We start from the raw sequence: 16059 nt of genomic DNA, 5'->3' as shown, positions 1-16059 counted from the left end.
CTCCATCTCTCGGGTTCAAGCGATTCTCCTGCCTCAGCCTCCCGAGTAGCTGGGATTACAGGTGTCTGCCACCACACCCAGCTAATTTTCATATTTTTAGTAGAGGTGGGATTTCACTATGTTGGCCAAGCTGGTCTCGAGCTCCTGACCTCAAATGATCCACCCACCTCAGCCTCCCAAAGTGCTGGGATTACAGGCGTGGACCACCACACCCAGCCTACAGCTGACATTTTAAACAAATTCTAATTCCACCAAAGTGTGTTCTCTTTTTCCATATTTCTTCCACTTTTGACCAAATATTACAACATGAGAACTAGAGGGAAATTCTAGAAAAAGTAGAAGAGAAACTTTAACAGGTAGCAATTTAGAGGACTGAAGACCCTTAGGTCTGGTGGAAGTGGAAAATATACATTCCAGAGTTTTAAAACATTCATTAGTAACTAAAGATGGTTAAAGGAAGCTAGGGATGTTTAGAGACACATCCCAAACCTCTTTGAGGTTGGCATTGACAAAGTGACATGCTTTTCCATAGAATGTCCCTTGATACTAACCTGAAGGATCAACTAGTATAGAAAGGATGTTTAGTGGCCGGGCACGGTGGCTCAAGCCTGTAATCCCAGCAGTTTGGGAGGCCGAGACGGGCGGATCATGAGGTCAGGAGATCGAGACCATCCTGGCTAACATGGTGAAACCCCGTCTCTACTAAAAAATACAAAAAACTAGCCGGGCAAGGTGGCGGGCGCCTGTAGCCCCAGCTACTCGGAGGCTGAGGCAGGAGAATGGCATAAACCCAGGAGGCGGAGCTTGCAGTGAGCTGAGAACCGGCCACTGCACTCCAGCCCGGGTGACAGAGCGAGACTCCATCTCAAAAAAAAAAAAAAAAGAAAGAAAAGAAAGGATGTTTAGTCCTCCATTGATATCTGTGGGGGATTGGTTCCAGGACCCCTTGAGAATACCAAAATCCATGGATACTCAAGTCCCTTATATAAAATGGTGTAGTATTTACATATAACCTATGCATCTCCTACCGTATACTTTAATTATCTCTAGATTACTTATAATACCTAATTTAATTGTATTTTTTAAAATTGTTCTTCCCTCCAAATATGTTCAATCTGTGGTTGGTTGAATCCACAGATGTGGAACCCATGGATAGGGCCTACTGTACTGTTGACCTATCCTTTATGGCATTTCTCAAAATCTTTTGTACCTTTCAAATTTTGTGAACTTTAATTCTTTAATTCTAAGAACATTTAATTTCTTTCTTTTTTTTTTTAGAGACAGAGCGCTGTGTCACCCAGACTGGAGTGCAGTGGCGTGATCTCGGCTCACTGCAATCTCTGCCTTCGGAGTTTAAGCAATTTTCCTGCCTCAGCCTCCCAAGTAACTGGGATTACAGGTGTGCACCACCATGCCCAGCTAATTTTTTGGTATTTTTAGTCAAGATGGGATTTCACCATGTTGGCCAGGCTGGTCTCGAACTCCTGACCTCCAGTGATCTGCCCATATTGGCCTCCCAAAGTGCTGGGATTATAGGTGTGAGCCACTGCACCCAGCCTTTAAGAGCATTTAATTGCATTTAATTTCTTGAGCATCCATGGATTGCAAGGCATTGGACAATAACCTTTGATATTAAACTGATTTCTTTAAAAAGTTTCAGTGCTGTAAATGAGATTTAGAATACTCTCCGTCCCAGAGCACCTTCAAAGAGTAGTACATATTTCCCTTTGCCATACTCTCACCTCTGTTAGTACTCAACTCACTGCATTATGGCTTCCATCCTTACCACTTCCCAGCAGTTGCCAGTAATGATTTCATCATGACCTGGCCCCTGAGGGCCTTTGCAGCCTTCTTTCTCCCACTTGAGTCTACAAACCCAATGCTCTATCATACCAGGCTCCTAAAATATGCCATTTCAGGCCTCCATGCCACACCTGTTCCTCAGTCTGCAATGCCTCTTCTCGAGTGACAAAAGTACACTACAGAAAAAAAAAAAAAAAATTAGGCTGGGCACAGTGGCTCATCCCTGTAATCCCAGCACTTTGGGAGGCCAAGGCAGGCAAATCACCTGAGGTCAGGAGTTCGAGACCAGCCTGGCCAACATGGTGAAACCCCATCTCTACTTAAACTACAAAAAAATTAGCTGGGCATAGTGGTGGGAACCTATAATCCCAGCTACTCAGGAGGCTGAGACAGAAGAATCACTTGAACCCAGGAGACAGAGGTTGCAGTGACCTAAGATCACACCACTAGACTCCAACCTGGGCTACAGAGCGAGACTCTGCCTCAAAAAAAGAAGTAAAATAAATATGAAGAAAAATAAAGACAAAATACCCACAATTCTACTATATAAGCTAACTACTATTTGTGTGTAAATGTATGTTTTTCTAAACCAAACTTGTCCAACTCATGGCCTGCAGGCCGCATGTGACCCAGTACAGCTTTGAAAGTGGCCTAACACAAATTTGCAAACTTTGTTAAAACATTATATTTTTTAGCTTATCGGCTATTATTAGTGTTAGGGTGTTTTATGTGTGGCCCAAGACAATTACTCTTCTTCCCATGTGGCTCAGGGAAACCAAAAAATTGGACACCCCTGTTAAACTTTTTTGTTTTGTTTTTCTTTTTCTTTTTTTTTTTTTTGAGATGGAGTTTCACTCTTGTTGCCCAGGCTGGACTGCAATGGCACTGCCTTGGCTCACTACAACCTCTACCTCCTGGTTCAAGCCATCCTCCTGCCTCAGTCTCCCAAGTAGCCGGGATTACAGGCGCCTGCCACCATGCCCGGCTAATTTTTGTATTTTTAGTAGAGATGAGTTTTCACCATGTTGGTCAGGCTGGCCTCAAACTCCTGACCTCAGGTGATCTGCCCACCTTGGCCTCCGAAAGTGCTGGGATTATAGGTGTGAGCCATCACACCCAGCCAACCTTTTTCTTTATGTGCATTTGCTTCTAAAACAATCTGGGTTTCACCTTCATTTGTAACATTTTTTTTTTTCTTTTAGACAGGGCCTTGCTCTGTTGCCCAGGTTTTAGTGCAGTGGTGCAGTCATGGCTCACTGAAGCCTCAACCTCCTGGGCTCAGGTGATTCTCCCACCTCAGCCACTAGACTAGCTGGACTACAGGTGCATACCACCAGACTTGACTAATTTATGTATTTATTTTTGAGACAGAGTCTCCCTATGTCGCCCGGGCTAGAGTGCAGTGGTGCGATCTCAGCTCACAGCAACCTCTGCCTCCCAGGTTCAAGTGATTCTCATCAACCTCCCAAATAGTTGGGATTACAGGTGTGCGCTACCACGCTGGCTAATTTTTGAACTATTTGTAGTAGAGGCAGGGTTTTACCATGTTGGCCAGGCTTGTCTCTAACTCCTGACCTCAAGTGATCTGCCTACTTCGGCCTCCCAAACTGCTGGGATTATAGGAATGAGTGTGAGACTTGGCTAATTTAAAACATTTTTTTTTGTAGTGAAGAAGTCTCACTATGTTGCCCAGGCTGTGTAACAAATTTTTTTTTTAATTACTTTGAGGTTTTTCTTTTGTTATTTGTGTTTTGTTTTGAGGCACGTTTCACTGTTACCCAGGCTGGAATGCATTAGCATGATGACAGTTCACTGCAGCCTCGGCCTTGAGAGCTCAAGCAATTTTCTCACCTCATTCCTCGAGTAGCTGGGACTACAGTCACATGCCACCAAACCCAGCTAATTTTTCTATTTTGTTTGTAGAGGTGGGTTTTTGTCATGTTGCCAAGGCTGGTCTCCAACTCTTCTGCTCAAGCAATCCACTGTCCCCAATTTCCCACAGTACTGGGATTACAGGGGAGAGCCACCACCCTGTGTAACAATGTTTAATGGACAACAGTAGCTTTGGTTTTTATACATCCATAGTTTAATCAAAGAGTTTAACCAAATTTCACCATCATAAATCATATTGTAGCACATGTCCTTGAAACTGAATTCCTGTGCAAATTTATTTTCAATTCAGGAATTGTGCTTTATCTTGGCATAGTATCTACTGTGGCGATATGCTTTAGTGAAGGTACATTTAATTACAGTAGGATCATTGTGAAAAGCAGTGAATGCCAAAGGAGTTTTTATATTACTTTTGCAATAATTGGTTAGCCTTTGATGATTATTGAATCCTTAGATATAACAAAAGTTCTCTTTTAGAAAGATGCTGGTGGGTTTTTGGGGAGGAAAAGTAGGGAGTGGGGAGATCATTAAGACAATACCATTTAGAATAATATGGTGGCTCTTCAGCAGGTGGGGGTAACTTGCATTGTAGTGGCTATGGGAATCAAAGAAGGAAACACCAGGATTTCATGGGTGATAGATTTCAAAGGAAAAAGAAGGCAAAACATTAGATATCTTGTTCTTTTCAACAAGCAAGACTGGAAAAATGTGATTGATATTAATATACAAATAGAGAAATTCAGATACCTGATGATTTTGAGATGACTATAGTCAGGGATAGGGTCAGCCTGAGGGGAGGCCTGTGAAGTAAGAATGGTCTTTATATTTTTTTAAAGTTTTTTTTTTAAAAAAGAAGTATAGGCCGGGCGCGGTGGCTCAAGCCTGTAATCCCAGCACTTTGGGAGGCCGAGACGGGCAGATCACGAGGTCAGGAGATCGAGACCATCCTGACTAACACAGTGAAACCCCCGTCTCTACTAAAAAATACAAAAAAACTAGCCGGACGAGGTGGCGGGCGCCTGTAGTCCCAGCCACTTGGGAGGCTGAGGCAGGAGAACGGCGTGAACCCGGGAGGCGGAGTTTGCAGTGAGCTGAGATCCAGCCACTGCACTCCAACCTGGGTGACAGAGCGAGACTCCGTCTCAAAATAAATAAATAAATAAAAAATAAAAAAATAAAAAGAAGAATATGCAGCAGAGACCAGTATGTACCCCATAAAGCCTAAATATTTACTATCTTACTAGATACACGAAAAGTTTGTAGGACATCAAAACAGATATGTCTTCAAGGTTACAGTGAGTTATGACATAGGACTGTTGTTTAGATGAGGGACAGGACCAGAAATACAGCCTAAATGGGTTTGATGGTTGAAATAGACTTTTCAAATTTCAGCTCAAATGGTCTTCCCTCTCTTTTTTTTTTGTGAAGCCTTACCTATTTGGTAAAATGGTTACAATTGTCCTCTGTGTTTTCATATAATTGGGCACATATTTTGTCACAGATATGATATCATTATATTTGTTAATGCAGAAGTTTTTTCATATATTAGAAAACTTAATGTTCTTCAAAAAGCTATAAAACAATATATTGAATTCCATCATACACACTAGGAACAATTGGTTAGCAAAAAATTACTGCTTCTAAGCAAGTTATATGAAAGCACAGCCACCTACCTACATTTGAGAAGCAGCCTGAGAAGTGGTTCATAGCATGGATTCTGGAGGCAAAACTCCGGGATCAAATCACAGCTCTTTGTCACTTGGTAGTTGTACTACTCAACATCTCTCTGCCCCATTTTCCTTATCAGTGAAATGGGGATGTTAATATTGCAGCTTTCCTAAGAGTGTTCTTATGAGGATTAAATTAGTTGCTTTTTGTAAAGTCTTTAGAACAGTGTCTAGCACGTAGTGATTTAAGTGTTTGCTCTTATGATAATTTGTTCATGCATGAATACAAATCAATCTAAGGGTGAATGGCCTTTTTATTCATGGATTATTCTTGTTACCACTAACAGATAAATAGCTACATCTTACTCCTTCATTTTTACCTCCTTCTCATTTTCTATAGAAAACTTTTTAATAGGCCCTCAAAAAATGCTTATTGAATACTCTGTGTCAATGGACAGAGAGTTTTAGAAAACCCAACCTAAAGAAATTAAATGACTTGGGCTGGGCGCAGTGGCTCACACCTGTAATCCCAGCACTTTGGGAGGCCACAGCAGGTGGATCACCCAGGAGTTCACAACCAGCCTGGCCAACATGGTGAAACCCCATCTCCACTAAAAATATAAAAGTTAGCCTGGTGTGGTGGTGCGTACCTATAATCCCAGCTACTCAGGAGGCTGAGGCAGGAGAATCGATTGAACCCAGAAGGCAGAGGTTGCAGTGAGCTGAGATCACACCATTGTGCTCCAGCCTGGGCGACAGGAGCAAAACTTCATCTCAAAAAAAAAAAAAAAGAAATTAAATAAATGACTTGATGATTTGTTGAAGATTTTACAGATATCTAGTGCCAGGATCCAGACTAGAACCCAAGCCTCTTGAGTTGTTCTTTATATAATGTGATCTGAATCTAATAGTTATTTTTTATATAATGTGATCTGAATCTAATAGTACTGAATAAGAGAAAAGTAGGAGAGGTTTATAGATTTTTACTATTTATAAAATCTGATCAGTATGTATAGAATGGCAATCCATTTTGGGGTTCTCTTTTTTTTTTAGGCTTTTTTTCTCAAGGTGCAATGAAAGCCTTCCACACTTTCTGTGTTGTCCTTCTGGTGTTTGGGAGTGTCTCTGAAGCCAAGTTTGATGATTTTGAGGATGAGGAGGACATAGTAGAGTATGACGATAATGACTTCGCTGAATTTGAGGATGTCATGGAAGACTCTGTTACTGAATCTCCTCAACGGGTCATAACCACTGAAGATGATGAAGATGAGACCACTGTGGAGTTGGAAGGGCAGGATGAAAACCAAGAAGGAGATTTTGAAGATGCAGATACCCAGGTGAGGCTCTTTTTATTGCTTTCTTGGAAAAATTTGTAACTAGCACTTTTCCCAAACTTTAAAATTAATCCTCATGGCCGGATGCGGTGGCTCACACCTGTAATCCCAGCACTTTGGGAGGCTGAGGCGGGCAGATCACGAGACCAGGAGATCAAGACCATCCTGGCTAACACGGTGAAACCCCATCTCTACTAAAAATACAAAAAAATCAGCTGGGCATAGTGGCAGGTGCCTATAGTCCCAGCTACTGGGGAGGCTGAGGCAGGAGAATGGCATGAACCCAGGAGGCAGAGCTTGCAGTGAGCCGAGATCGTGCCACTGCACTCCAGCCTGGGTGACAGAGCAATACTCTGTCTCAAAAAAAAAAAAAAAAACATTAATACTTAGGCTCAGGAGACCTTTACTGTCTGGAATCTTCATTTTCATTCACTAGGTAGAACTCTTCTAAATGTTTTGTGGTAAGTTTCCACCTTTTACATTAGCAGAATGAATTGTGTTCTTCTATTGAAACCCCAGCTGGAGGAGGGGTTAGAGAATAGATACTGTTTGTCGATGAGAATTGTATTATTTAGAACTTTACAATTGGCTAGGCATGATAGCTCATGCCTGTAATCCCAGCACTTTGGGAGGCCGAGGCGGGCAGATCACCTGAGATCAGGAGTTTGAGAGCAGCCTGGCCAACATGGTGAAACCCTGTCTCTACTAAAAATACAAAAATTAGCTGGACGTGGTGGTGCATGCCTGTAATGCCAGCTACTTGGGAGGCTGAGCCAGAAGAAACACTGGAACCTGGGAGTTAGAGGTTGCAGTGAGCTGAGACCGAGCCACCGCACTTCAGCCTAGGTGACAGAGCAAGACCTATCAAAAGAAAGAAAGAAAAGGAGAGAAGGAGAGAAAGAGAGAAAGAACTTTGCCATCAAAAGCATGGGGAGTCATCATTTTGGTGTTTTGGGTGCCCCCCAGCTTTATTGAGATATAACTGACAAAAATTGTATATATTTAAGGTGCACAATGTAGAGTTTTGGTATACCTATACATACAATGTGAAGTGCTTACCACAATCAAGCTAATTAACATAGTTGCCTCTGTGTGTGTGTGTGTGTGTGTGTGTGTGTGTTGAGAATACTTAAGATCTATTCTCTTAGTAGACTTCAAGTCTGTAATATATTATTATTAACTGTAGTCACCATGCTGTACATTAGGTCTCCAGAACTTTCTCATTTTAAGCTGAAATTTGTACCCAACTGTTTTGTTAAAAACATGTAACATCTGTGTTCTATGCTTGCTGCTTACACATTCTGTTTTCCTCAACAAATGTTGCCAACAAAATGAGACACAGTTGCTGGTGACATTTGTAGAGGAAAACAGATGATGCCTCATTTTTGTAGGAGGGAGATACGGAGAGTGAACCATATGATGATGAAGAATTTGAAGGTTATGAAGACAAACCAGATACTTCTTCTAGCAAAAATAAAGACCCAATAACAATTGTTGATGTAGGTATCCAGGATTCTGAATTCCCAACTAAACAACAAAATGTCTTGTCATTAATCCCAGAAATAGAATTAATGATGTATAACTGGTATTAATGCAATAGTGGGAACTGAGAAAGAGCTTGACATCAGTTCTTCTGATAAAAATCACCACCTACAGAAGCAACCCCTGTTTATCATTCTAGCACTTCTAGTTTTACTTATCAATGAATAAGTAAAATTTATTCCTTGATGACGTACAGTACATTGAATTTATTTGGGGGATTAAGGACCAAGTGTAATACAAAGGGCTTTCCAGCTTTTCATCCCATTTGATTGTCCTTATATTTCCTTAAAGAATCTTTTATAAAGCTAGCCTAGAAAAGTAAAATGGACCTATTTTTCAAAGTATAACTATGTCCAATGACAGATAGCTAAAGTATCCCTTCTGTTTATGGATTTTCTCATTCTTCCTTCCATGAGGTAGACTCCATTCAGTCTCAGCTAACATTTAATGGAATGATTTTGCTTTTTTAGGTTCCTGCACACCTCCAGAACAGCTGGGAGAGTTATTATCTAGAAATTTTGATGGTGACTGGTCTGCTTGCTTATATCATGAATTACATCATTGGGAAGAATAAAAACAGTCGCCTTGCCCAGGCCTGGTTTAACACTCATAGGGAGCTTTTGGAGAGCAACTTTACTTTAGTAGGTAAGTGAGGTCAATGTCAGCCCAGCTTCTTGCTTGAAAACAATCTGGTAAGTTTGATGTATTCTCCTCAGTATAAGCATCTAACTGCTTTCATGGAGTACCAAAGAGGGTGCATTGTTTTTTCTCTCACGGATTCCCCCTGCTCTTCTTTTTTTAATTTTGATTTTTAATTTAATTTTATATTATTGTTATTATTATTGAGACAGAGTCTTGCTCTGTCACCAGGCTGGAGTACAGTGGCGCGATCTCAGCTCACTGCAACCTCCACCTCCTGGGTTCAAGCAGTTCTCCTGCCTCCGCCTCCCGAGTAGCTGGGACTACAGGCGTGCGCCACCATGCTCCACTAATTTTTGTATTTTTAGTAGAGACGGGGTTTCACCATCTTGGCCTGCATGGTCTCAATCTCTTGACCTCATGGTCCACCCACCTCGGCCTCCCAGAGTGCAGGGATTACAGGTGTGAGCCACCACACCCGGTCTTTTTATTTTTATTTTTTTGAGGTAAGGTCTCACTCTGTTACCCAGGCTTGTGTGCAGTGGTGTGATTACGATTCACTGTAGCCTCGACCTCCCAGGTTCGAGAGACCCTTCCATCTTAGCCTTCTGAGTAGGCAGGACTATAGGCACATGCTACCACATCCAACTAATTTTTGTATTTTTTTGTAGAGACAGAGTTTCATCATATTGTGCAGGCTAGTCTCGAACTCCTAGGCTCAAGCAATCTGCCTGCCTCGGCCTCCCAAATTGGTGGGATTACAGGTGTGAGCTACTGCATCCAGCCTTGAGGATCCTGTTTTTTGGCCGGGTGCGGTGGCTCACACCTGTAATTCCAGTGCTTTGGGAGGCCAAGGTGGGAGGATTATTTGGGGCCAGGAGTTTAAGACCAGTCTGGGCAAAATAGTGAGACCTTGTTTCTACAAATAAAATAAAATAAAAATTGGCCGGTCACAGTGGTGTGCTTCTGTGGTCCCAAGCTACTCATGAGGCTGAAGTGGGAGAATTGAACTCAGGAGTTTGAGACTGCAGTGATGCAGGATCATGTTCCTGCACTCCAGCCTGGGTGATAGAATGAGAGACCCTGTTTCTAAAAATAAGAATATATTGTATTTAATAATTTTCTCATTTTTCATGAGTCAGCAGTAAAATCGCTAAACAGCTTCTGATTAGAATAATGTAATAGATGTTTTCAAAACAAGTTGATAAAATTCTGACAGAAACCAAGAAAGTTTGACATTTTAGGTAGCTTAATAAATGCTTTCATTTCGTCTTTTAGAAACTGAAAGTTCCTAAAAATTCCCTTAGAATCTGGACACTTGAGTTTTGGATCCACTGCTGAAATATACACTGAAGGATTTCAAGGAACCTCTGTAGTTGTGCAATGTAGGGAATGAGGTGGACTAACCTCACATTCACCTATTTGGCATTTAGCACCTTATTTCTCTTTAATAGTAAGCATGTATCCACCTGCTCTGCAACACACTAGTGTTTATATATTATGCTAAATACTTTACATACAGTGTTTCTTTTTTACTTTTTGTAACAGCACTGTCAGTTGGCTATAGTTGCTGTTTTCCTAAGGAGGAAACTGAAGGGCAGAAATGTTAAAAGTTATCTAAGCTATTACATTGCAACCAAGATATCAGAACTTATCTACCTGTTTCCAAAGTCTACCCTGTCTCCACTGTACCATAGTATTTCAGAGTATGTTTTGACCGGGAAATTTGGGGGGAAAAAAAAAGCAGCTTTGGCTCCTTCTACTTCCCCTTGCTTGTTTTCATTTGGTGTATCAGTCTGTTTTCCCTTGTGAGGTTGAGCAATTTCTTTTGTATACTTAATGAATTAAATGAAGAGAGAAAGTATTGGAATTTGAGCTTTTTTCTAGATTTAAAATACAACTCTTAATACTATTAGTAAGACCCAGTTATTTTGCATTGGAAAAGAAAGCTTGGTTAAAGTTAATTCGTGGGAGACATAGTGAGGAATTGCTGAGTAGTTTGTATTAACAGTATTTTTTATTCACTCCATAGGAGATTTTTTTTTCTTTAACTTTTGGCAGAGATATTTCAACTGATTTTTTTCCTATTTTGTATGTACTCTGAGAGACTTATACTCCAAGCTGATCATTGTTAAACTGACAAACATGTGCTTAGAATCCATATTTCTTCTAATAGAAACAATAGTTTAAAAAGTAAAAGGAACAGTGCTAATCTATTTTAGTCCCTGTCCAAACAGAGTTCTGTAAGACAGCAAAGTATTGCTACTCTGAAGTTATGATCATTTTGCAGTCAGGGTAGAGGAACGTGAGATATTCGGCCTTGTTTTCTTTTTTTTCTTTTTTCTTTTTTTTTTTTTTGAGACGGAGTCTTGCTCTGTCATCCAGGCTGGAGTGCACTGATGCAATTTCAGCTCATTGCAACCTCCACCTGCTGGGTTCAAACTATTCTCCTGCCTCAGCCTCCCAAGTAGCTGGGACTACAGGTACACGCCACCATACCTGGCTAATTTTTTATAATTTTTTTTTTTATGTAAGAGACGGGGTTTCACCATGCTGGCCAGGCTGGTCTCGAACTCCTGAACTCGTGATCTACCCTCCTCAGCCTCCCAAAGTGCTGGGATTACAGGCGTGAGCCACTGCCCCCGGCCCGGCCTTGACATTTTCTGTTGAGTCACATTAAGTGGTTTTACCCCTAGGGGATGATGGAACTAACAAAGAAGCAACAAGCACAGGAAAATTGAACCAGGAGAATGAGCACATCTATAACCTATGGTGTTCTGGTCGAGTGTGCTGTGAGGGCATGCTTATCCAGCTGAGGGTAAGTAGGAAACTTCTTGTACGATATATATCTTCCCTTAATTTTGTCCAGCTGTGATTCCCAGCACCCCCCCCCCCCAATTCAGCATCTTATCCCTTCATATTTGACTTAAAATGAGGTCTAAAAGTGATATTTATGCTAACTGGCAAATGTGTCGTAAAGTATATCTGATGAAGCGTTTGATTCTCCTCCAAGGCCCTTTTTTTATACTAAGTAGGAGTTGCAATTGAATGTACTTGCTTCTCTCATTTTTTTTCAGTTCCTCAAGAGACAAGACTTACTGAATGTCCTGGCCCGAATGATGAGGCCAGTGAGTGATCAAGTGGTATGTATTCTTCCCGCTGGTTTTCTGTGTACAGACCAAATTATTTTTTTTCTTTCTTTTTTTTTGATGGCATCTCACTCTGTTGCCCAGGGTGGAGTGCAATGTCACGATCTTGGCTCACTGCAACCTCCGCCTCCCATGTTCAAGCAATTCTCCTGCCTCAGCCTCCCAAGTAGCTGAGATTACAGACGCCCACCACCACACCTGGCTAATTTTTGTATTTTTAGTAGAATCGGGGTTTCACCGTGTTGGCCAGGCTGGTCTCGAACTCCTGACCTCAAGTGATTCACCTACTTCAGTCTCCCAAAGTGCTGGGATTATAGATGTGAGCCATCACGCCTGGCCCAAACTGAATTATTTCCTAGAGCTTTTTCCATTTCTGCCTAGACTGTGTTTTTAGTTTCTGCCAATTTGTGTCCCTTGACAAAAAATGTACCCTTTTTCTCCTTGGACAGAGCATCATCTTCCACTCTGTGCAGTTGTCAGGGGGCTTTCATGGGCCTTTTGATGGGAAAGAGGTGATACTGTATCACCACACAGATCGATTGACTTAGCGTTGACGATAAAGGGCAAAGCAATTGTGACAGGTAGTGGCCCTCATGGGTAACTTGGCTCCTTGTATATGTTTTTATTTTTGTCTGATAGCTGGGTTTCTTCTCAAATATGTTTTGCTTCAGATAATACATTTCTGGCTGAATAAGCTGCAGTCATGATCTGAGGACCTTATGTTTGGTATATCTTCTTTCCTTTATTAAATCAGTATGTTGGCCGGGCGCGGTGGCTCAAGCCTGTAATCCCAGCACTTTGGGAGGCCGAGACGGGTGGATCACGAGGTCAGGAGATCGAGACCATCCTGGCTAACATGGTGAAACCCCGTCTCTACTAAAAAATACAAAAAAATAGCCGGGCGAGGCGGCAGGCGCCTGTAGTCCCAGTTACTCAAGAGGCTGAGGCAGGAGAATGGCTTGAACCCGGGAGGCGGAGCTTGCAGTGAGCTGAGATCTGACCACTGCACTCCAACCTGGGGGACAGAGCGAGATTCTGTCTCAAAAAAATAAAAATAAAATAAAATAAAACAAATCAGTATGTTTATCTGCAAATTGTGTCCTTTCTCACAAATACCACATTCCTTCTTTCTTCATTGTTTCTTTTTTTTTGAGACGGAGTCTTGCCCTTTTGCCAGGCTGGAGTGCAGTGGCGCAATGTCAGCTCACTGCAATCTCGGCCTCCTGGGTTCAAGCAGCTCTTCTGCCTCAGCCTCCTGGGTAACTGGGACTTGGGTGCACACCACCACTCCCGGCCAATTTTTTGGTATTTTAGTAGACACGTGGTTTCACCATGTTGGCCAGGATAGTCTGGATTTCCTGACCTCGTGATCCTCCCGCCTTGGCTTCCCAAAGTGCTGAGATTGCAGGTGTGAGCCACCGCGCCTGGCCTCTTCACTCTTTCGATAAATAAGTGTGCTGGCTCCCACTGCTACAAGAAACAAAAATATATAAGACAGTTTTTTCTTTTCTATAATAGAAAAAGACAGATAGATACGTATATATGTGAAAGTATGAAATAGTATTTGGGTTGTAAGTGTTTTGTTAGTGATGTAAATTAGGTACTTTGAAATAGTATTGGATTGAAAATAATATATATATATATATATATTTTTTTTTTTTTTTTTGAGATGGAGTCTCACTCTATCGCCCAGGCTGGAGTGCAGTGGCTTGATCTCGGCTCACTGCAACCTCCACCTCCCGGGTTCAAGTGATTCTCCTGCCTCAGCCTCCCAAGTAGCTGGGATTACAGGCGCCCGCCACCACACACAGCTAATTTTTGTATTTTTAGTAGAGACAGGGTTTCACCATGTTGGTTAGGATGGTCTCGAACTTCTGACCTCAGGTGATCCACCCGCCTCCCAAAGTGCTGGGATTGCAGGCAAGAGTCACCGTGCCCGGCCCCACTGTTATATTTTAAAGGTCTCATTTTTACTTGTAAACCTGTATTTTTATTTTAATTTTTCTAATATGGCCATGATGACTTAGTCCACTAAAATTTAGAGCCCTATCAGTTAATATTTCTGTCATCCTTTCTCCCACCAACCACCGTCTTGTTAGGAGGAAAGTTTGCTGTATCCTCAGCCATCTTTTTGTAGAAATTATTCTTTAAAAGCATTTTAATCATTTTCAGCTCTCTTTCTCTGTCTCCCTCCTCCCGCTAAGAGAAATTGCTTCAACAAATACGTGGCTCTTTGTATTTTATTTGCCCCTTTTTAAAAATTCTGTTTAAGGTTTGCTTTGTGTAATTTCCCATCAATGATGGAAGAGCAGAAAATGTTTTCTTTTACAGCTGCCATCTTACCAGTTCTTTTCCTATATGGACATTTTCCTTCTTCCATATAGTAAAAATTATTTCACCCAAGCATTTAAAGATATAAGTATTAATATAACAAATATATCATATCAGAGTCTTTTTTTTTTTTTTTTTTTGAGACGGAGTTTCGCTCTGTCGCCCTGGCTGGAGTGCAGTGGTGCGATCTCAGCTCACTGCAAGCTCTGCCTCCCGAGTTCACACCATTCTTCTGCCCCAGCCCCCGGAGTAGCTGGGACTACAGGCTCCTGCCACCACACCCTGCTAATTTTTTGTATTTTTAGTAGAGACGGGGTTTCATCGTGTTAGCCAGGATGGTCTCGATCTCCTGATCTTGTGATCCGCCCGCCTCGGCCTCCCACATATCAAGACCCTTTTAGGCTTGTAATTTTTTATCTTTCTGGCCCAGTCAGAGTACTAGTAACTGTTTACTTGTCTGGGCTGTTTTCCAACACAAACAGCCAATTCTCAGATTCTCTGGATACCAACTGGGTATCCCACAATTGAATTCAATAATAATAATAATAATTCTTTTTAATTTTGTAAATTTAAATTTTTTTTTTTCTAGAGACCGAGATTTGCTATGTTGCCCAGGCAGTTCATGAAGTCCTGGCCTTAAGTGATCCTCTCACCTGGGCCTCCCAAAGTGCTGGGATTACAGTCATGAGCCACTGTGCCCAGCCTCAATTCAATTCTGACACTATCTACCTGGAGTTAGCTTCAAATCCTAGAGATTAAAGGGCTCAGCCCCAAAAGACTGCCCTCTTCAGATGCATTCGAATGTCCCAGGTTACCCATACTGCCATCTGGACTTCTGACCAACTAACTATTAATCAGGGGTTCCTGTGACCTCCCCTCCCAACCAATAATTTGTTAAATGACTCATAGAACTTGAAAAGACACTTATATTTACTGGTTTATTATAAGGGGAACTGGGAACCACTGTCAAGTTCCTAAAGGCCACCCTTCGGTCCTTAGCATATGTCCCCCACCCCCAACTTTCCCATAAGCCCTTTCACATTTTGACTTTCTTCTTCAGGTAGGGCTGTAGTTCCTTTTAAGGACTTGCTTGATTAGGTTGGGTACACCCAAGATAATGTCCCTTTTGGTTAATTCACAGTCAGCTGATTAGGGGCCTTCTGCCATAAAACAGTCTGATTATGGGGTAATATTCCATCATATCTGCAAATCCCAATCACTTAAAGGGAGAGTATATGCATCATCGGGGAGGGAATCTTAAGGGTCATTTAGAAATCTGCCTATCACAGAACCTAACAGGTGAATTTTGTTGTTTACATTTTTTTAAAAGCAAATAAAAGTAACCATGAATGACGAAGACATGGATACCTATGTATTTGCTGTTGGCACACGGAAAGCCTTGGTGCGACTACAGAAAGAGATGCAGGATTTGGTATGTTAGGTTGCTCCAACTCAAATATATGTAGAACTGTGTCTCTTTAGCACACACATATACAGCTTCATTGCATAATAAAAGGTCATGTCTTACTTTCAATTACTTCTTCCTCTAGAGTGAGTTTTGTAGTGATAAACCTAAGTCTGGAGCAAAGTATGGACTGCCAGACTCTTTGGCCATCCTGTCAGAGATGGGAGAAGTCACAGACGGAATGATGGATACAAAGGTAAATGCAACAGAAGACATACATTTGCCAGGCCTTGGCATTT

General features: G+C 41.7%; 1 protein-coding gene across 1 annotated transcript in view; it reads left to right on the top strand.

The window, feature by feature from the left end:
• The window catches only part of CCDC47 (coiled-coil domain containing 47), a 29733-nt gene that overhangs the window by 1793 nt on the left and 11881 nt on the right, over window positions 1–16059 (top strand). The window contains exons 2-8 of the mRNA XM_023193997.2: window positions 6414–6697; window positions 8086–8193; window positions 8707–8881; window positions 11572–11693; window positions 11953–12018; window positions 15686–15787; window positions 15906–16016. Of these exons, the coding sequence (XP_023049765.1) occupies window positions 6434–6697; window positions 8086–8193; window positions 8707–8881; window positions 11572–11693; window positions 11953–12018; window positions 15686–15787; window positions 15906–16016 (948 nt within the window). The 5' untranslated portion in view covers window positions 6414–6433. The remainder of the gene's footprint in view (window positions 1–6413; window positions 6698–8085; window positions 8194–8706; window positions 8882–11571; window positions 11694–11952; window positions 12019–15685; window positions 15788–15905; window positions 16017–16059) is intronic.

This window comes from Piliocolobus tephrosceles, chromosome 16, assembly GCF_002776525.5.
Source record: "Piliocolobus tephrosceles isolate RC106 chromosome 16, ASM277652v3, whole genome shotgun sequence".
Lineage (NCBI taxonomy): Eukaryota > Metazoa > Chordata > Mammalia > Primates > Cercopithecidae > Piliocolobus > Piliocolobus tephrosceles.
This window is presented reverse-complemented; position numbering and strand designations above follow the sequence as displayed.